The 22302-nt window shown below is 42.7% G+C and overlaps 1 protein-coding gene across 1 annotated transcript in view; it reads right to left on the bottom strand.

The window, feature by feature from the left end:
• MCHR2 (melanin concentrating hormone receptor 2) overlaps window positions 1-22302 on the bottom strand; it is a 1458776-nt gene that overhangs the window by 171543 nt on the left and 1264931 nt on the right. Inside the window, exon 6 of the mRNA XM_085609231.1 lies at window positions 10580-10774. Within this exon, the coding sequence (XP_085465357.1) occupies window positions 10580-10774 (195 nt within the window). The remainder of the gene's footprint in view (window positions 1-10579; window positions 10775-22302) is intronic.

Below are 22302 nucleotides of genomic sequence, written 5' to 3'. Positions count from 1 at the left end.
ATTTAAATAAATCAGAACTGGCATTTCAGATCACACCACATTGATTTTTAAAGCGGCTCTTTTCTGCTTTTATGGGCTGTTACGTTGCAGATTTGCAAACTATGCAAAAGGCTTAATGTGGCAAGTTTCCTTCAAAATTCTAGTTAATTCTGTCAAAGTGAACAAGAAGTTTGCAACTTGGTTAACTTTATTACTGAGTTAAGAATGTTGGTTGGTATGCTTAGAGGTTATGGTCAGAACACAACCCCTTTGGGTAGGACCTTGTAGTGCGGGCATCATTACACAAGCCACGTTTATAAATACGCAATTGGGACGACAGTGGAACAGAACTAAACGAATAGTTCATGGATATCTGGTTTTGCAGGTAAAACAGTACTCAAGATTATGTAAGGGTGATGCTAAATACGATTAATATTGCCTAATAAAGTAGCACAGCCAGTTAATTCACTTTAGGTTTGTTGATTTCTTTTATAGGGCCATTTTTCTAGTTAAAGCCACTGGGTCAAGAAAGGTAATTCTACATCTCATGTCTCTTATTTGTCTTTTTCAAACATACATTAAGGTGTGATTAGCTTACTGCATTTTGTTTGGCCACACTCCATGTGAGGAACACCACAGAGGAAAATAAATCGCTTAGTTACCGTATTCGAGCCTAGATGACTTCCTTAGTATGTTATGGAATTTTATAAGCAGCAAAGCGCTTGAAGAGGTCAATTCTTACATATTAGGGCTCTATTTTCTTTTCCAACATACATCCTTTTATTCCCAGTTTTATTTTTTAACATGCATGTTATTGATGACTGAGAAAGTGACTAGACAATACCCTTGTTAGGTCTGGAATTAGACTAGACCTTTTGATTTTAATGAAATGACATATATAATATACTTGCAGATAAGTACTTTCAGCTAGCCCTCTTAATTCGTTGGCTTGTTTTTGTGTCATGCTTTTTTTTTCTTCTGCTTACTAATTCATACACTTTGGAACAATAGGTAAACCCACTTCAGACAATGGCTAACAACTCTGCGAGTGGCTATATACCGTCAGGTACTACTATGCAATATGTGCTTTTTGAAACCCAAAAATATTTTTGCTTTAAGCCAAAGATTTTCTTATATTGGCTAACATTTGTCAGCTCCCCCAACACAAAAGATTTACAAAAAACACAATGAAACAAAATGAGCATTGGCAAAGTCACCAGCAACCAACATCAGATCAATTGGCTTTGACAATGATTTTTCTAGTCAAACTTAGGTAGCTTGTTAGGAGATTTCATGGGTAGTTACTCCGTCATTAAAGGAGTCTTTTGGTGGTAGTAAGCTTAGGGGTGTCAGCAAAAGATCTACCAAGTGCTACGGCCAACTCACTTCTAGAGTTAAGTGGTAACAGCATGTTTTTATTAAAATTCATGTATTTGGTATGGAAGTTTTCATTTCATATTTCATGTTTCATAATTTTGTGTTCAGAGAAATTTCCCTCTGGCTCAGAGATTTTCCCCCGTGACTGGTATGAATTGCTATTCAGACTAAACTTGTGAAGTGATGGTTGGATATGGCTAGGGTACTGAACCATGTTCACTGTGGCTATAATTAAAATGGGGCCTTTTTTACTCATGCCTTCCTATTGCATTTGTCAGAGAGTTGTATTTGTCTAATAATTGAAAAAGTAAAGTCTCTTTCAACCACCTTTACCGCGACATTCCCAATGTAAAATCCCTTGCTGTTGCAAGAGAGTCCATACTGTACAACCCCTACTAGTGCATTTGTCAGAGACTTCACAATGTAAAGATCCACGCTATTGCATTTGTAAGAGTTAACAATGCGGAACACCATCTTATTGCATTTTTCAAAGGGCTCACATTGTTCAGCCTCTAATCATGGTGTTTGGCAAAGAGTTCACAATGTAAACCCTCTACTACTGTATCTGTCAGAGAGTTCAAAATGTAATGCAATGGTTTTTGTCAAACATTTCACTGTAAACCCCCTTCCTATAATATTTGAAACAGAGATCACAATGAGAAACACCTTTGTGTTGTATTGGTTATGAGTTTACACTGTGTAAAGCCTGTTCCTAGTGTAGATCTTCTTAACCTTTTGATTTCTGCGGCCCCCCACTGACTCACACAGGAAGCCGAGGACCCTGCCCAACAATTTCTATGATTTGAACCACATATTGATATATGAAAATACAGAAACAAGTATACAGCAAACCAATTCACAAATTATGAATGTTTTATTAAATTTACAAACAAAATTTAAGTCAAAATTTCACTTTTGTACAGTAAATAATTTCGCGAATAACACTTTGTTATAATATTTCATAATGAGCAGAACAGACCTATGATATCTGAATATCAACAATATAAATATTGTTCTACAAAAATATTGTATCCAAAATATCGACTACCACAATATTGGAAAGCAAGTATATTTTTATGTAATATTGATATACTATTCTTCATTTCACATATATATATACCTCAGAGATTTGTTTATCATCAAGTTACATGGATGTGGAGTTAATAATAGTAATTTGCTATATTGAGCTATATATATACTTACATGTACAATATTGTGATGGTGTAGTTTCTGTAAACTGTATTTTCGTAGGACTACATTTAAAACTCAATATTCTGATAGAACACCCAATCTATTTTATTTCGAAGCCATGCACTAGGGAATACACTGAACACTTTATGTTTACAAAGTAATGTCCATTAAAGGACTATGTAGAAATCGATCAAGGGCAATGACTTTCCTACTGCGTACCGAAGGCCACAGTCCTTATGGTTTTGCAGGCATAAGCCGACCAACACATGTAGCTTATATGTACATAGTCAAATCAATTAATGGACTGCCTGGAAAAGTCGGAGTAGATGAACCAGAGGGCTCCTGCCTCTGTAGTAGAGCTATTGATGCTATCTTTGTTCAATGGAATTGCCAGTGAAGAAATAAATATGGTGGTTAGGAGCTGAGGTAAAGTATTGCAGGGCAAGGTTCCCTTTTACTATTTGGCTTTCATCCATTGACCTCCTGGCCCACATGGTCTGTAGGCAGATATAGATTAGAGGCACAAGTATACCTTGATGGGAGTGGATGGCAGGAACAATGTATGGCACATTCTCGTACATTAGGCTATATTGGTATATGGTATGAATAATACAAATATACTTATCCTGTTTACACTATTTTACTGTGTGATCAATTGCAGTCATACTTTACTCCAAAGACCACAAACTTTTTAAATTTTAAGGGGAGAAGGTAGCTACTATTGCACTTCACTATTGAGAGCAGTGCATATTAGGCAGCTTGCCACAGAAGGGAGACCGCCGCAGGCCTAATTTCCCTAACTTTTAAGCAAATCCACTGCTCCAACAGTGGAAATACCTCTATGTTGATGGATATACTGTAACACACAAAGCCTTAGTATTCTAATGTTGTGTTGAGGAAAAACATTACATTTTACATCTCAGTATGCACATACATACCATGTGTCCAATTAAATAAAACTCTTACCACTTCTTGTTTGCAATGGTTTATAAGCTCATCCTATTCCAAAGTATACATTCAGGGGGAATGATGGGTGAGAAGAAGGGCACAAGGGGACCACCACCAAGTCAGATCTCAGGATGAGTTCAGAAGACCAAGCCCAATCTATAGTTTGATAACTATAGATATAGACTGCTCACTTAGGCAGTGTCAAGAATAATACTTTTGTGTCTTCATAAGGGAATTTTCATATGGAAACATAGTGAGAATCTCAGGCTTCATCATCTGTATGGGTTCCTACTTCACTATGACGAGCCTCAAGAAAAGCTTCCAATGCCTAAACTTATGCCTACAATTACTATTATGTTCAAACCTGAGTGTAGGAAATGTGGTTATTGTTTGAGGGGGGTGCAATCCTACTCAAGCAACAATCTTAGCTCATAGGGTGAAAGATGAGTAAACTCTAAATTAACCTGTGCTAAGCCCTCTGGAGCTTGGCACAAAAGCTTGCAGGCTTAACTTAGAGGCAATGTGTAAAGTATTTATGCAGCACGAAAACAATAATAAACTAAAAACACAGCCCAAGAAAATCCCACACTAGTTTAGAAACATAGAGTAAATTGTAATTCATTATTTGACACCAAAATGACAAAAACCCAATTAGTCAAACCGGAGATATTCAATTTTAAAGGTTTAGGTGAATATAGTGCTTAATAGCACAAAGCGTCAATTGCGGTTGTCTGGTTACACCAGATTGGGACAAAGCCATAGTTCAAGGCGACTGCAGTGGAGCAGGGGCCAAATACAGGGACCAAGTCAGGCCCACTGAGCAACTTAAATCCTGGTTGGAAGGTTTTGCGACATGCTGTGCCGCGAATGCGTTTAACAGCAGCAGTTTTGAGGAGCTGTGAGGTTGTGCTGCACCGTTCAGCAATGATGATGTATCGTACAGCTGTGGTTCCCTGGAGCTGGTGGGCTATGATGCAAGGTCCTGTTGTGCAAAGGTGCTTCTCGGAGGCTGTGGGGCTGCAATGCGAGGTCTTGCATCGAGGATTTGCCAGACAGCGTCAGTTCAGAGGAGCGAAAGGGCTGTGATGCGATGTCCAGCATGGAGAATGCATCCCATAGCGGCAGTTCCAAGGAGCTGCAGGGTCCTGCATCAGGGATGTGTTGCGCAGCAGCAGGTACAATGTGGAGCTGTGAGACGATGCACTTCACTGCATCAGATCTGCCCAAAAGACCACATCTTGGCTGGTGGAGCACCTTCAGGTCCACCTTCAATGGGTCCAGGTCTGGGGTGGCACTACTTTGGGAAAGGATTCACAGCAGGCAGAGTCCAGATGCAGGGTTCAAGGTAATCGGAGCTTTTACTGCCCCTTAGGCTCTGATCAGGAGGCCAGCCACCTAGGCCTTGGAGTCACCCTTGTGGTCCTGGGTTCAAGATGCGCACCCAGACCTTCTCACTCAGGAAGCAGGGCAGCAGAGTAGAAGTCCTTCTTTTTTTAAATTTTTTTATTTATGTTTTATTCAGCGACAAAAACAAAAACATGTCAAACAGTTGGTTCCAGTATGTGTACAGACACTTAAGCACGGCAATACACAATACAAACTAGGCAATGAATACATTATTGGCAATAGTCCATGAGTTTGTTCTTCTAGGCACCCTATTTCCAGCCAAGGGCATTAACACTGTCAGATCCATTTTTATGCAGGAAGAAATAGCTATATCCTGGCAAGGAAGTCCACATACACATCCATAGGGAACAGATCAAATATGCAGTTGGTAATTTTTGTACAACATACAGAATAACTTCCCCAGTTGTGTGTGCGCGAGTGCAAACATTCTAGGAAGGCAACTAGTTCGTGTCAGCAGGTACCGTGAATGGGCGTTCTATTAGGTACATGGTTAGGGGGCCCATATATCGTAATGTCTGGATGGTACAGGGATTGACTCAGCATAAGTATACAGCTGCTCTTGCCACAGGATCAGGTCGCCTAGCCATTCCTTAAATTTTGGCGCCCTTCCCTTGCCCCATCTGCAGGCCACCCTACGCCTGGCCAGGAGTATGCTAAAGGAGATGAATTTACGCTGGGCAGCCGGAATAGCCTTGACGTACCCCAACAGCACCAACATTGGGGACATCTGTATTTCCAGCAGGGTCATGTGTGCCGGGGCTTCAAATATCTGCTGCCAATATAAATGTACTGCCTCACAGAACCATGCCAGATGTAGGAAGTAAGCATTATCTGCTTTGCATCTATCGTAACATGCATTCTCTCTTAGACCATAGCGATACAGTCGGGCAGGAGTGTAATATGTGCGATGTAAGAATTTATAGTGTGTGATACGGAGCCGGCTGTTCGAGGAGACAAGCTCAGTTTGCTTGCAGCAGTATTCCCACTGCTGGTCTGTGATATCATATCCCAGTTCTGTGCACCATTTGGCTCAGGCCGGGCAGGGCTTGTAGTCAATATCTGTGTATAGGCTGTGGTATACGATCGATTCCAGATGTGAGGCCTCAGGGGTGCGCAACATATGATGGGGCGGGGGCACTGTGGGGGGTTCCCTAGGGTATGATGGTGTATATTCCCTAATGCCCTGTCTCAGTCGCACGTACAGAAAAATATCCATTGCAACATATCTTTAAATGTACCGTTTAGATAAAGATCCCCCCAGGTGTAGATCTGGAATTTCGATTTGGTCTTGGAGAATATTCCCTCCAAGAGTAGTGGCATTTTTGGGTGATAGGTAAGTGGGAGCCTCGGAGAATAAAGCTTTGGTGCCTTAAGTATATGAAGGAGGCACTGCCAGGCCTTAATAGTACAGTCTACGGAAGACGGCGAGTAGAAGTCCTTCTTGCAGCAGAACAGCACCGCAGTCCTTCTTCTGAGTTTTCCACAGGTCCAGATGTGTACAGAAGAGTTAGGTCTGAGAGTACGATATTTATACCTAATGCCCACTTGGAAGTGGGAGAAGCATCTAGAGCCCTCCCCCTGCAGAGGTGTCAGGAATTCCCTGTCTTTCTGCCCTGGCTCCAGCTTGTCTGGGCACACAAAGGGCTAATGTTAAACCCTTTGTGAGTGTGCTAAGGCAGTGTATTTATGATGTGCATGTGCAGTAGGTGACATCTCCCCCACTCTATCAAGTCAGTGATGGCAATCCGGACAACACCTATTCCCCCTTTGTCTCACTGTCTGGGAGTAATACACAAAGACCATATACCAGCTACACCTAGTCATGATACAGGCTGCAGGCACCAAATGTTTAGGACAAGAAAAAGTCAACTTAAAATCCGACTTTTCCATTAAAGAGGGTTTCAAATTACAATTCTTCAGATGCCAAACTCAACAGTCCTACTTCCTCCCAATTGAAGGTTATCACTTATTAAATGGAATAAGGTAACCCAATGTTATCCTACGAGAGGTAAGTCTTTTTTTTTCCAGGTCAAAATGGCAGTTTAAAACTGCACACACAAGCTGCAATGACAGGCCTGAGACATGTTTAAAAGACTTAAGTGGGTGGCACCACAGGTACTGAAGGACCACCACTAGCATTTAAGTTACAGGCCCTGGGTACATGTAGGATCACTTTAGTAGAGACTTATAAGTGAATTAAACGTGCCCATTGGGTAGCAGAGAATTTTGCCATGTTTATTAGAGAAAGAAAAAGCACGTTAGCATTGTTTAGCAGTGGTAAAGAGTGCAGAGTCCTAAAAGCCAACAATACCTGGTTCAGAAAACAGAAGGATGAAGGTAAATAGTTTCGGAATGATCCTGTAGAACTGGCCAAGTCCAACACTGAGTTTTGCGAGGTGCCACAGGGAGATGCGGAGATTCAATTTGAAAAGATTTATTTTGATACGCTGAAGTCTGCTCCTCCTTCATTACATTGGTTGGCTGTAATCAAGGAAGCTCAGAACCTTATCCTCACTGCTCTGTGACACTGCTCCACTTTTTCATCTGGCTCCTTTCAACAGTAGTTGAATTTCTAAGGAGTCACTCAGCTCTGTTATCACCGTGCCTTTGGAGACCAATGATCGCTTCGAGCCTCAAGTTGGCAGCTTGTAAATCTTGTGCCTTACGACCTGCAATGGAGATTATTTTATCCTAAGGTGCTATTCCAAAAGCAGGTGCAACCCTCAGACATATTATCTATTGTGTACTGCAGTCTTCGAGTGCTGCCTTCCACTCTTCTTGTGTGCCACAGATCCAGGCCCCCCGTGGATCACAGGAGTGCGTATCTGGTCTGTTGCCTCACCCCAAGGTAAAGCACCAGCTAGGAGTCAGAAGTAATCTAAGCCTTCTTCAGCTGTTCAGTTGTCAGGGGTTTACCATGGTTGGCAGGTGGGCACCATCTTGCATGTCGTCTTTGCGGTGGTAAATGTCTTTGAGTTCCTCACTGGATCATGGCATCAAATGAGGTCATCCAGAGCCCAAAGTGCATCAGATAAGCCTCCTATTCCACCAGGTATCCCTGTTGCTCCACATTTTCCAGGCCCCAGACCTCCCAAGGCACCCAATAAACGTCTGTATTGGTGCTCTGAAGAGGCACATCTGCTCCCACTCACAAGGTTTTAAAGTCCATGACAGCAACCTCCTCTTTTTCTTTTTCTTCTCCATCCTATTCTTGCTAGATGCATTTCCTGGCCCCACATTCACATCATATCCTTCTTTATGTGGGTCACATGATATCTGGTTGATGTTGTTTATTATTTTGTTTATATTTATATAGCATGATCATTTCAAAGGATGCTATCTTTCCAACCCCAACCAAGGAAGTGTACATATCTTTCTATCTGCCTGATATTTTAAACTGAATTCATCCTAATTAGTGTCGGCATTATAAACACCCCTAGGTGTATTATTTCTTCTGCTTTGGGCTTAAGTGCCCAATGCTCCAATGCCACCGAGATCATCTGCGGCGTACCCCAGGGCTCATCCCTCGGCCCAACGCTGTTCAACATCTACATGGCACCCCTCGCCCACGTCGCACGACAGCACGACCTCAACGTCATCTCCTACCCTGATGACACCCAGCTGATCCTCTCCCTCACCAAAGACCCCCACACCGCAAAAACTAACCTCCACAAAGGAATGAAGGCTGTCGCCGAATGGATGAGGAACAGCCGACTGAAGCTGACAAGATGGAGGTTCTCATCCTCGGATCCACCCCTCCGGCCTGGGATGACTCCTGGTGGCCGACTGCACTGGGAACAACCCCAACACCCACCGACCACGCACGCAACCTAGGGGTCATCCTCGACTCCACCCTCTCCATGACTAAACAGGTCAACACCATCTCCTCCTCCTGCTTCAAAACGCTCCGCATGCTCCGCAAGATCTACAAGTGGATCCCCACCGATACGAGAAGAACGGTCACCCAGGCCCTCTTCAGCAGCAGGTTGGACTATGGAAACGCACTCTACGCAGGAGCTTCGGCCAAACTCCTGAGATGGCTGCAACGCATCCAGAACGCCTCTGCATGTCTGATCCTCGACATCCCCTGCCGCAGCCACATCACACCCCACCTGAGAGACCTGCACTGGCTCCCCGTCAACAAGAGGATAACGTTCAAGCTCCTCACCCACGCACACAAAGCACTCCACAACACCGGGCCAGCGTACCTCAACAGACGACTGAGCTTCTACACCCCCACCCGCCAGCTCCACTCTGCCGGCCTCGCCCTCGCCGCAGTCCCCCGCAACCGAAGAGCGACTTCCGGCGGCAGATCTTTCTCCCACCTCACCGCCAAGACCTAGAACACCCGCCCCACCCACCAACGGCAGACCCAAGACCTACTGACCTTCAGAAGACTTCTCAAGACCTGGCTCTTTGAGCAGTAGCAGCACCCACCTCCCCCAGCGCCTTGAGACCCTCACGGGTAAGTAGTGCGCTTTACAAATGATATGATTGATTGATTGATATGATTGATTGGTGAGTTTATCTGATCATTGCTTTCATGACTGTTGCTTTGGCATTGCATTATGTCTCTGAGGTATCGATTCTGCGTTTGGATGGTGTTTAGGGATGCCTTGCCATTCTGATACTGGTATTTCAGGGAACTGCAACCACCATGATCATAGGTGCAGTCACACACACTCCCTGTTTTCACTATTTGATGGATTTACCAGCCAAGAAATCTTGTTACTGCTGATACTTTTATGTGCATTTTGCTCGTGATGTAGGCTATTGTTTAGTGTTATGTGGCTGTGTCTCTTATAAAGCATTTACTCTTGTACATTCACTTTCTCATTTGTAAGAATGGCAGTGGTGAGCTGTGAGCTAGGGGAACAAGGCTTTATTTTACTCAGGAGTATCCAAAAATGGGTGTGGTTGATTTTCCTAGTTTTGGAACTCTCTGCACATTTGGTTGCATTCTAAATTAGCCACTTGATTACTTAATTACAATACAATCCCAAAAATGATAACCTATGTCACTATATCATCATACTTTAGTCGTCTGCATGTTACTATATATATAATCATATGTATTTTCAATTTGTATATCAATTTATTATGAAATGAATTGTACCCTGAAGTATTTGAAATACTGCTGAATGTGTGTGGTTTATTTAGGAAGGGTGGTGAATATTATTTGGAATATACACCCCCTATTTCCTATTAAGTCAAAGCTTTAAATAAGATAGTATGCCAAAATATCAAGTAGAAAAATATTGTCATGCTCAATTTTAATGGTCAAAAAGTATATCTGCACTTACTAATATATACCTTTCTTCTCTTTATTGTCAACATTTAAGGCAAGATATATTTGCAGAATTATATTGACAACTCATTACTCTGGTATGATACCTGTTGCAATGGGAGGAAGACAAGCTGGTTCTTTGTTGATTATCAGGATTTATTCAGCAGCAGACAGGCAGATACAGGTATACGCTGGTAGGCAGACTCAAGATTTTACAGGAAGTTCAGCCCAGAGACAGATCCCACTAAACCTCAAAAACAACAATGTTCCATGACAACGTGGGTGAGTCACAACCACTTATAATTCTTGGTTGACAACCAACATGATCTAATAAAATATAAAGCCACCCACCCCCCATGTACAATGAAAGTCTACATGTTTGGCACTTACCAAAGGACATCATTGGGCGTTGTTAAATCAAATGCACAGCTCTCAAGACCATCTTTGAATCGTATGACCTTGGAGTACACCCACACAGGAAGTACCACCACAAACGAAGCCGCCCAGAGGCACAGATTTATTCGAATGGTCTTTGACCTTGTGCGCAAGCTGATGAGGCGGAATGGCTGAACAAGAGCCAGGTACCTACAGTGGATATAATACATGAGCGTTACAGGAAACCAGTACACAGAGGGGCGGGTTACTGTGGCACCCAAAAAACACAAAACAGTCAATTATTGAACTGCAAGACACCATCCAGCAGATTGCTGTTAAATTGCGTGTCACTGTATCTGCACTTTCCTCTTTGATACAAACAATATGACGGCAGTTCATTAAAATGATCATTTCACAGCAATATGTAAGTGCTTTGACAGAAACATGATAGGCTCTAAAAAAATTAATCTCAAACTTTATGGTAAGCAGGAATTTTGTCAAAGGTTTATACAGAGCTAATTAGACTCTGAATCACTGTGGAGATCGCTGTAGGAGGAACAAAGTCCTATCAATTTGTCAGTTTCATCAATTATTTGCTCAAAAAAAAACGAAGAGATGCTCTTGACAAGTGTTTCCGAGCTAACAAATTCATGTATAAATATTAACAATTTTTCTTTTACGAGTTTAGCTTCAATCTTTACTTTATGCGTTAAGTGTTTTCTGTGTAAAACATAAACAATATTAGTCAGGCAACTTCAGAGCTGCAGAAAATCACGAGTGCATGTGTTGGATGAATTAAAGCCTAAACTAGGTAAACATTTGAAAATCATAATAGATGTCTTTTGTTCTAGCAACTTCTGAAAAGGTGTAAAGGTATAGGAGCCGGATAACAAGATTTTGAACACATGTTTAGTCGTTTTTAGCGATCAACCCAACATTTACTGCAGCCATTGTTTCAGATTTTATTTTTTGCCCAGGTTAATCGACGTAAATGTTAGTGTAAAGTGTTTAGTACATATGAATATTTCTGTAACCTGACCCTAGTTTAATCTAAGCAAAGACGTTAAATTAATTAATAAAAACACGCTGGTAAAATAATAAAAGTCATGTACATTCAGATGAAATAAACCCAAACTGCTTGATTAGAGTATTATATTTGTATACAAGTTACTATTGCATGATTTCAGTAATGAAGGGATAAGCTATCTACAGACACATACATCTCAATATGGAGATGAACGATAATGCACTTTAGTAGAACTTAATTATGTTAAAAACAATTCTGATCCTAAATTCATTATCCTAATTCACCGAATAAGGGTGTGTGAAATTTCTGACAGTAGATGATAGATACAATGGTAGAAATCACCAGCAAAGTGTATTTTCCTCTTTTATATATTTGGATAGAGTGGTGGGAACATTGGTTTTCCCACGGAAGGGGCTTTGAGGTGTCCACTGGAGGGTCAACAGTCCTTGGGGTTGTAGTGTGTGCATCGCTGCTCCTGATTTTACAATTAAACATTTATTCAATATTCACTACACAATATACTCACAACCTGAGTCCCTTGGGAGGTGCCTGGCATGATTTTAGTGAGTGGCTCATCATACGATTACTCTACTTTACTATAAAAGGACCCATTCAATGTAACATTTTAACATTGGTGACTACCATTCACATGTCCAGAACATCACAATATTAATGCCAGGTAAATTTCTGCTATCTTCCATTACTGAAACCAGTGAATTCCTCCATATTGGGGGATGTGTCGGTGTAGAATGATTGTAGTCTACATGAGGGGTCGGAGTGCTCTAAGCCAGAAGAACCCTGCTCTATGCACAGTGCTGAGAAGAGGGGTGCATGATAAACAGAATAGGTCTGAATTAGCTTTATTCCCTATCATCTTGCATGCCGCTAAAATAATACCTTTTAGTATCTTGTTGCACAATTTTTGTGTATCTTTCACTGAAATGCAGAACTCTCAATGGAACAATAATGGATGCTTCCCTCCTACTTACCTCACTGGTTGGGACCTGCGGTCTGAAAGAAAAATCACCTTGACACTAACCGTGACCAAGGCATAGATACTCCTAACAAGTGAATAAAAGACATGTCCTGGGTGTCCATCCTGACCCATTGAGGTCAGTTCTCACTGAAGATGATAGAAATTCTACAGTAAATACTTCTGTGACTGATGGACTGTCTGAGATGAATCCACAAGTCCTTCCAAATATTCAAGCGCTCTGAGTGGCTGGCCAGTTGACTATATGACCAGGGTGAACTGCTGTTGTGTGATTTGAAGTTGGGGCTTTTCCTCTCCCTCTCGCCCATGCCTGAGTGCTGCTTCTGCGCTTCCCACAACACTGGCAAGCCCTTGTGGTTCCCTTCAGGTCTAAACACCCAACTGAGAATACAGAATCACATCCCTGAGCATGCACAGCCCTTCACCCATTTTAGCCACCTTTAATTGCCATGTGCACACACAGTTAAGGAACATGGTCGGTTGTATGACCAAATATCATCTACAGAAATACAGTGAAACTGTAATATTGTGTCAAAAATATCGTTCAAAACGTACACGCTTGAGTAAGTTTAACAATTTGAGTAAATTTACTATTTTTCTGTATTCAGAAACTCCGAGTGCAAGTTTCTACTAAAAAAAGATGAAACATTAGTAAGTCCAGCACTACACATGGACAAGCATCGGTACTGCAACACCCTCCCACAGAAAATAATGGAGATAGGGGCATAAAATAAAAAAAAGCCATAGGAAATCATTTCAAATTAATTCAAATTATTTAAATATGTAAAAAACTTAACTTTGTGTTAAAATTATATAGAAAAAGTAAATATTAATTTATTTGAATTTAATTATTTTATGATAAAATATTGTAATAACACATTTTTATATAAAAATAATGGAACAATAATTTTAATTAAATTATTTTAATGAATTCTATACATCACTTTTAATGCACATTGAAGCAATCATTTTGTCTTTAAGTGGGACTTTATTTTTTTATTTAAACTTCAGAAAAATAATTTGCATTAAATGTTATACATTTAATACTTTTCCATTAATTAAAGGTTTTCATTTAAAATTAGTGTAATAATACTGTAGCCTTTTTTATTTTTTTTGCACATTTAAAGTAAATAAATTAAATTAATACATTCATATTTAATGCAAAAATATATATATTTTTTATTATCAAGTTAGGCAAAACTTTTTTTAATTTTTCCCTATACTTTGCCATGCAGAGATATTTGCCCTCTCCCTATAGTACAGTACATCAAGCCCTTTGAATGTAAACTACAAATATATATATTAAAACATTTTCAAACCAGAATATCATAAAAAGAAAAATATATCAAGATATACATATATAGCATTATATGTAATTTAATTAAACTATTAATCTCATTCAAAAATAAATCGTTTTATTATTGAACATTAATACAAAACAAAAAAACACTTATTTATTTTTATACATAATTTTAAAAAAACTTCAATGAATATTAACAATCCAAACTAAACAATAGTAGAGAAAATAATGCCAGCTTTTCTATTATAACTCCAACATAGGCAACAGTAAGGAATTGATGGAATTTGGAGGGGTCACTATTCCCATTCCAATGTAAGCAAAAGCAGGGAAAGAATTGGACTTTGGAGGGGTCAGATTTGTCATTTCCACTACAATCTACGCCAGTGGTTCCCAAACTTTTGACTCCTGAGGACCCCCAGTAAGTCACTACTGGAAGCTGGGGACCCCTAAGCAATTTGTACTATTTAAATTTCAAACATTAAAAACAGTAATTCGTGAAAAATACACAAACAAGTGCACACCAAACAAACAGCTAAAGATTAGAATATTTTATATTGAAAATATTTGCAAAAATCAAAAGATTTTAATGGGATTGTTGGTGCTGCACCTCAGCGACTAACTTTTCAATGTTTGCTTTTATTTCGCGGTACGAGGCTCCTGGCAGGGCCTTACTGGAAACCCAAAGCAGCCCTAGCAAATGCACCAAGCACAGCGAGTCAGCCTGACCACTACAAAAGGAGCTTTGGGAGGCTCCCACCCCCTCCCCTAGAAAATTAAGGGAAAATGTTGCATATATTTTGTCATTATATATTAAATAACCCTGGGCAAAGCACTACGCTACGCTCACGTAGTTTGCGAAGTGTGCGCTACTTCGCACTACGCAAATTGCACGTAGCACAGTGCAAACACGTGTAGCATAGTGCAACGGTCATTTTTTGCTTGCTCGCGGTCCTCAACGTCAAGTTGGCGACCGCGAGCAAGCAAAATGACATCCCGGCGAGACTTTTTCCTCGTTCGCGATCAGCAACATCAAGTTGCCGATCACGAGCATGGAAAATAAACCTCCCGGCGAGATTCTCAACACGAGGTGGTCAGGTTTCTCATTGCGAGTGCTCGCGTATGCTCGCGACCGCTCGCGATGAGAAACTACCAGTCTGCGTTGAGAAAGCTGCCGCTTGAGTAAAAATCTACTCGAGCAGCAGGAAACTACAGCTTGCACTGTGCAAGATGCCGTTTTCAATGACTGCACAGTGCCGGATGCTTGTCCGGACTGTGCAATCATTGAAAACGGCATCTTGCACAGTGCGAACAGGGTACTACGCAGTTCGCGAAGTGCTACACGTTGCTCGCGTAGTGCAAAGTGCACTTTGCATAGCTACGCGTAGTGCTACCTCGCGAACTACGCCCTGGGTTAATATTGAATTGTATTAGCTTTTAAAGCATAGTAAATGATGACATTACTGTGTACCAGGATACAATGATCTTTGTTGGGGCTTTTCAATGATTCCCTCACTATCACCCGCCAACAGTGCCTCTTATCTCTCCATAGCCCTGTCACATGTGTTGCATTTGTTTCATAGCATCTCTCATACCAGTATAGGGCAGAGACAAGGAATCATACGTGTGTAAATCAGTGCATAAAAAATGTTACACAAGGCAAAGCGGACTACAAGGTGTAGGATTCACATGTCATCTATACTCGTAGGCATGTTTTTTAAGAGTGCTTGGTCTGGAGAAGCACAAACTCAGGATTCAGAACATAACACAGTGGTTAGCATTGACGTTAATATTAAGAATTTATTTCTACCCAAATAAACCTTTGTTAGCAGCATCAGGATAGTGAAAGACTGAGAGAAAACATAACTTACTAACTTGTACCATGTAGTTTGAATGCAGCTCTTTGATGGCAGTTGATTGTAACTTATAAACTGCACAGTAATAACAGAAGCTCTGTGACAAAAGCAGTAACCCACTGAGCTATGCACATTAAATATAGTTTTTTTTAAATGCATGGTACACATTCTTTGCAGCAGGCATATTAAAACTCTGTGCTTCCTTAGAGGAGTCAAAGCTGCCACTAGACAAAACTCCCATCTCTCTCCAGCAGGTACATTAATCACTGGACCTATTTTGGCACTTTTATTGTTGTTTTTCAAACTGCTGATTATACAAGGAACTTTGCAGTGTTTTTAAAACTGCTGCCTGCGGACCCCCTGGGAATGTGTCACGGACCCCAGTTTGGGAACCACTGATCTACGCAACAGTAAGGAAAATGTTGGACTGAAGAGGGTTTAGATTTAATGTTCCCACTCCTCTGTAGGCAAACACAGGGAGCCTGCGGTCCGAATCTTTCCGAGTCACATCGTAATGAGGTCCTCAATTGCGAATTAAAGTCTGCATTTTATAAGTTATAACATTGTCATGTGATATTTTTTATCATATGCCTTGCTAGTATGAAGTGAACCTAAATAACATACCTCGCAACAGCACGCTTCTAGAGTAAGCCTTGAGAGTAAATAAATACAAAGATAGTTCTTGGCTTTCAGTGAGCTTGTTTCCTGAGCTTCCTTGGGCATCAGGCACCTTTAATAAAGAGTACACAGTTGTCCCTCTAAGTATCTTAATCCTGGAGATTTGAACTGATGCTCACAAGGTCATAACCTTGGTTAAATGCACATTTCTGCCATTTCAGCCATATTAAGGGCCTTATTATGAGTCTGGCGGTTCGACCTCCATAGGACCGTGTTTGCCCCAGCCAGCAGCCCACAACGCTGGCAGTGCAAAGACTGTCGTATTACAAGTTGACCATGGGTCTGGCAGTGTGGAGGTGGGTATCTTGCAGTGGTGGTGATTACTTTTTCCAAATATATTGATGCCTGTGTGTGCATTACAACTGCAGATGTGTTGCACGCACACATATGCATGATATAAGTGGAAAAATACCATATACCCATCAGTTGGGTTCATCTCATATGTGGGTTGGCCTCACAATGGGTATATGGTACGAAAATGACTTAATTGTAGATCGCCACAAACAGGGTTGTTATCCTCAGAGTGAAGATCCTGCTGTGAAGGGAGGACCTAGAGAAAGGGATCCATGTCAGACTCTGTCAGAAAGAACAAGAAAGGGGTGAGTACGCACCCCAGTTCCTTTGTCACCGCCACCTTGAAGCAGACGGTCAAACCGCTGTGGTCTGCTTGTGGAACAGGCAACTCATTCTCGATTGAGAACCTGGCAGTCGGCGGTCTGCTGGCAGTCTCGGCGGTCCAGAGGCAGTCCTTTCAAATGTGATCACAATACGGCAGTTGGACTGCTGAGCTCTCCACGCTCAAACCACCATCGCGGATACAGCAGTCCACAGAACCACCAAACTCGTAATAAGGCCCTTAGGAATTAGGATTGTCTGCCTGGTGGAAAATTACATGCATGATCACAGTGGAGGCGAGTTCTCCTGCAAGTCTAGTTACAGTCACTAGTTACAATAAAGCATGAATTTAGACCTCTTAGCATAGCGCACATGCACACTGCTCTCAGATTATGCACCAACAGACTCCATTCCTACACCAAATGCTGAGTTAGCCCAACCTGGACATAAGCCCTTGTTGTGCTAGCACTGTGTAGCAAACAGTTGATTGTGAGTTTTAACACTATTGAGAGCTAAACCTAACAGAATGCATTGGGTGATATGGTGATATGGTGCAGGCAGTCAGTATGCCTGTCTACCCCGCTGTTTAAATTTCCTAAAGGACGTTGAGTTGACAAACCCTGGGAACGCACATGTGTGCTTCGAGTGGTACAGAACTAGAAATAACGAAAGTGGCTTGGCAAGACCTCCCCCTAACGAATCGATTGCTTCATGTCAACAATGCCAATTAGCATGAAGAGCATGTGTAAGTATATCCATAACATTCTGTGCAATCACCGGGTGACAAACCCTTTGTTGATTGTGAGTATGAACATCATAGGGGACTGCATCTACCACACTGCATTGGGGGAATTGGTGCCAATGAGCAGTGTGCTCAGCTCCCACACTGTTTAAATCTCCTTAAAGTATTTTAGCTTGATGAAACCTGGAAATGCACATGCGTGCCTTGAGTGGTACAAAATGTGATATACTGAAAACGGTTTGCCAAGTACTCCCTAACTGATTACTCCTCGCCGATGACTGCCAATTAGCATGAAATATGTGTCAAAGGACATCCAACAAATGCTGTGTCAACAATACACGTCAAACGCTTGATTGATTGTAAGTGTGATCATGATTTCAGTGCTAGATCTACCAGCAGACTTCACTAGGTGAATGAATGCAGGCAGGCAGTGTGCTCTCATCCACCACTGATTAATTGTTCCTAAAGGATGTTGGTCCATCACACCCTGTGATGTACCATCTTATTTGGATTGATACAGAACCACATAAACATTTTGCGAAGCACCACAAGAATTGCTTCTTGTTGATGAGTGCCAGTTAGCACAAAACAAATGTTCAAGGTTGTCCAGTATTTGCTGTGCTAACACTGGTTGGTAAAAACGTTCTTGATCATGATCATTCACGCTATTGTGGCCTTCAAGTACCACAGTGTATTGAGAGAACTGGTGCAGGCAGGTAGGCAGTATGCTCACCGCCCTCACTGTTTACATTTCCTAAAGGTTTTGGAGTTTACGAACCATAGGGATGCGCCTGTGTTCTTGGAGTATTACAGACCCTGATATATGAAAGTTACTTGCCAAGCAACCCAAGCCAATAAACTGCTCCGTGCCAATAAGTGTCAATTTGCATGAAAACTGCATTAAAGTACAAACAGCATTTACTGTGCCAATAATGAGCGGCAGACACGTCATTGATTGCATGGGCATTATGGAAGACTACATCTACTAGAATGTATTAGGAAAACGGGTGTGGATAAGCAGTGTGCTCCCCTCTCCCACTGTCAATGGACAATCACAGGGGTCTCAAATAACGACCCGCCATAGTATTATTTGTTTGAGAGGTCATTCTGACACCCCCTACAACTGAGGCTGAACTGGTAGGTCACAATTACAGCACAAAATGAAATACAGGTTGCCAAAATCTGGTGTATAATTTGACCCCCCTATTTGCAACATGTCTTAATCATCAGGCCCAGTCAGCAAAGTGTTTAGGAGCGGAAGGCGTTGGAGCTGATGTGAAGTTTACTCTCTAAGAACATTATTTTTTTTTTTTAAGTCAAACATGTTTTACAGAGTAATATTTTGTAAATATTTAGTTAAATGCTATTGATTTATTCGAAAAGAGCACTCAAAAAAATAACATTCTGTCAGTGTGTGAGCGTTATTGGTGGATTTGTTGTTCTCTCTTTCCTTCCTCCTTCTCTTTTTATTTCTCTTCTGTTTTTCCTCCCTTATTTTATTCCATCCTTTCTGTCCTTCCTTCTGTTATTCCTTCCTTCTCCCCCTTTCTATCATTCATCCTTCTTCCTTAAATACTTTTGTCTTTTTCTCACCTCCACTGTTTTTCTTTGTTAAATTTCTGTACCTCCCTCACTCTCTACTTGCCTGTCTCAATATCTGCTTGACAATGTTAATTATTTATTTTTCCCGTTGCCATTTCTGGTCTCAGATTCTTTGTAAACCCTCAACATCTGTCTCTTAGCTCTGTGGTGGCATTCCTGTGAATTGATACAATGAAGTTGGAACTACAGAAATTACTTTTCAGCCTTTTACTCGAGAAAGTAATAAACAGCCTTTAAGATCTTCTTGCAGTCATCCTCCGACAAGAGATTCTGCAGTTTAATTTTAGGAAAAGTGTATTATGTAACACCAAAATGAATGGCTTTTAGCAAAATGTGCTCAAACTGGCCAGGGGATGAAGTTCTGGTCTGATAATTTCACATTTTGCATTTGCTCACTTTGATTCTTGCTGACTATTGCATTGAAACTGTGTGAGACTGAACAAGTTGGCCTGGCCGAGGAGACACCGCTGCCTGCAGTGAGCATACCACTGAAGACTGTGCTGCCCTGCCCTGACCCGCGACACAACTGACCAGATCTCCGGCCAGGCTAAGGAGTGGGACACCGTCATGAAAGATGTCCTGCCCTAGGTCTGGGGGAATGCCCGAGGACTGCCGAACTGAATTTGTGGGTGAGGTGAGAGAATAAACGGCCTCCCTCTTCCTGCCCCCTTTCCTCTTCCTCCTCGACTGTTGGGACCCCAGATCCCATACAGACAACTGGGCCCTAGACTCTGGAGAAGGGCAGCCTAGAGGGGCCCCCTTGGGCAAGGGGAAACCCCCTCACGATGCGGACACTGCAAAAGGCAGCGAGAAGAGAGTGCAGATTGGTGGCTAGGATGGGAGTGGAGTGAGCTGGGCCCTCCCGGAAGGAGAGGAAAGTGGTGGACCTCCACACTGAACGACTGCTATTGCTCTTGGAATAGGTCAGAGGGAGTCCACCAGCCTCGTGGGCACCAACTGCTTCATTTTGGATGTCAAGGGCTGGCTGGGGCCGCATCCGCAACTTGTGTGAGAAGCAGTGAGATTGGAACAGACCTGTGGAGACCCGGAAGTCACACCTGAAATGGGTCGAGGCTGAAAACAGGCGAGGAACTGAGAGCCTCTATGACTATTGTGCCCCCCAAAAAAGAGGTCCTGAAATACTGACTGTGCTCCTGCCAACCCCAGAGGTGGAGCTAAAGGATGGGGGGCTCCCCTGAGGCAGCAGAAGAGGTGGAGCAGATTGCCTCACATTGCTGCTGGGCCACTAAGGTTCCTATTGCTGCAAATAATGGAACAAGCCTCCTGAATCTGTGTCCAGGGTATGTGCTACAACCTGGATGGTGGTGCTCCAGGATGCTTGAATGGCAGCTCCTGGAGTGACGCCCTGATGTGGGAGTAAATGAGACCACCGTCGGAAATCCAATAAAGCCAGATAAATTGACACCTTCTCTAATACCGCTGGAAAAGATTTAATAACCCACATTGGGGGATGGGCAGACATTGAGGTGAACCAAACCCTACATTGGGGTTGATTAAAGTGCCATTCGGAAAGGCTCCGAATCGGATTCGTGTCTGCCGAATCCGATTTGAAACTCGTCTTTCTGAGTGATTTGGAAAGGTTTCCGAATGACCGATTACGACAGATTACGATGTTAGGTAAGCGTTCGGACTTTCCGAGTTAATTCTGATTCGATTCCGGATGGCATTTGGAGGAACCGAGTCATTCGGAGCTGACTCGTACAGGTCTAGGGACCGTGTTTCCAACCAAGTGGTTACGATGTCCGATTTGGACAGGCTTTCCAAATTGGTTGTTCTGAGTCAGAATCTGACTTTGGGGGCCCCCTTCACACAGAGCCTTCTGAATCGGGCACATGGGGATACCCAAGAGACCTACCTTTCCAACCATGAACAGTGTGGCAGGCACAAAGGGGTGCCCACCACAGGGTGCACAATTTTCCCCACCCACCCCTTTCTTCAATGGGAGCCTGTGGATTCGGTCGGAACACAGCCTCCCATTGAAGTCAATGGGAGTCTGACCAAATCGTATCCGGAGGCATTCATAAGCATCGTAATCGGTCTGATTCAGGGCCCGATTCCTATGCGGTTAGGAATGGCTCCGACCCTCAGTCGGAGCCATCCTAACCGCATCGGACTTGCCTGTTTAGATTCCTTTCCAACCAAGCCATTCAGATGGGCTCGGTCGGAAAGGAATCCAACTTGGTTTTCCAGATGGCTTCCGACGGGCTCGGAGACCCTTCAGTACTCCCCCAGCCGGCTCTTTCTGGCCGAGAGAGTACAATGGCAGTTTCCCACTGCTTTTCTGTGCCAGCCTTTCTGACAAAGAAAGGTATTGAGAAACTGTCTTTGGGGGCCCCCAGCAGGATCCCCATGGGTGCGAGGCCACCGAATGGTGCCCCCTGTTGATCCATGCACCCAGTGGCAGGCACCTTCAGGTAGATGCCACCCAGTTCAGTGATGAACTGCACCTCTGCACTTAACAATGCAAGCATGCATTCAGTTCAGAATGTATACTCCCATTGGTAAGTATAGGATTGCGTGTGAACAGAGGGGTCTATTAGGATGGCGGTTGGATGGCTGCCGCTGGGCCGGCAGTGGCAACTGCCAGGCCGGCGGCGGTCATCTGCCCGTGATCACAACCCAGAAAAGCGCCGGTCCCATTAGCATGGCGGTGATGACCGCGGCGGTGAGATTTACCGGCCGCCACTTTTCCGCCGGTAGCAGTCTGCACGCTTGTCTGGTCGGCGGAGCAAGACCGCTAAAATGGGGCCGGTACAGGGTCAGGCACAGCCAGCATGATTATGATGCCCGCGGTAACCAGCCTTTCCGCGGTGGTGGAACCGCAATGGAAAGGCATGCAGAGAATGTCTCAGGGGGCCCATTGTGGGCCCCCAATGTGTTTGGAGGGGTGCATCCCTACATGTCCC

This window comes from Triturus cristatus, chromosome 6, assembly GCF_964204655.1.
Source record: "Triturus cristatus chromosome 6, aTriCri1.1, whole genome shotgun sequence".
In the NCBI taxonomy this organism is placed as follows: Eukaryota; Metazoa; Chordata; class Amphibia; order Caudata; family Salamandridae; genus Triturus; species Triturus cristatus.
Note: the sequence above shows the minus strand (reverse complement) of the source record. Positions and strands in the feature narration are given on the sequence as shown.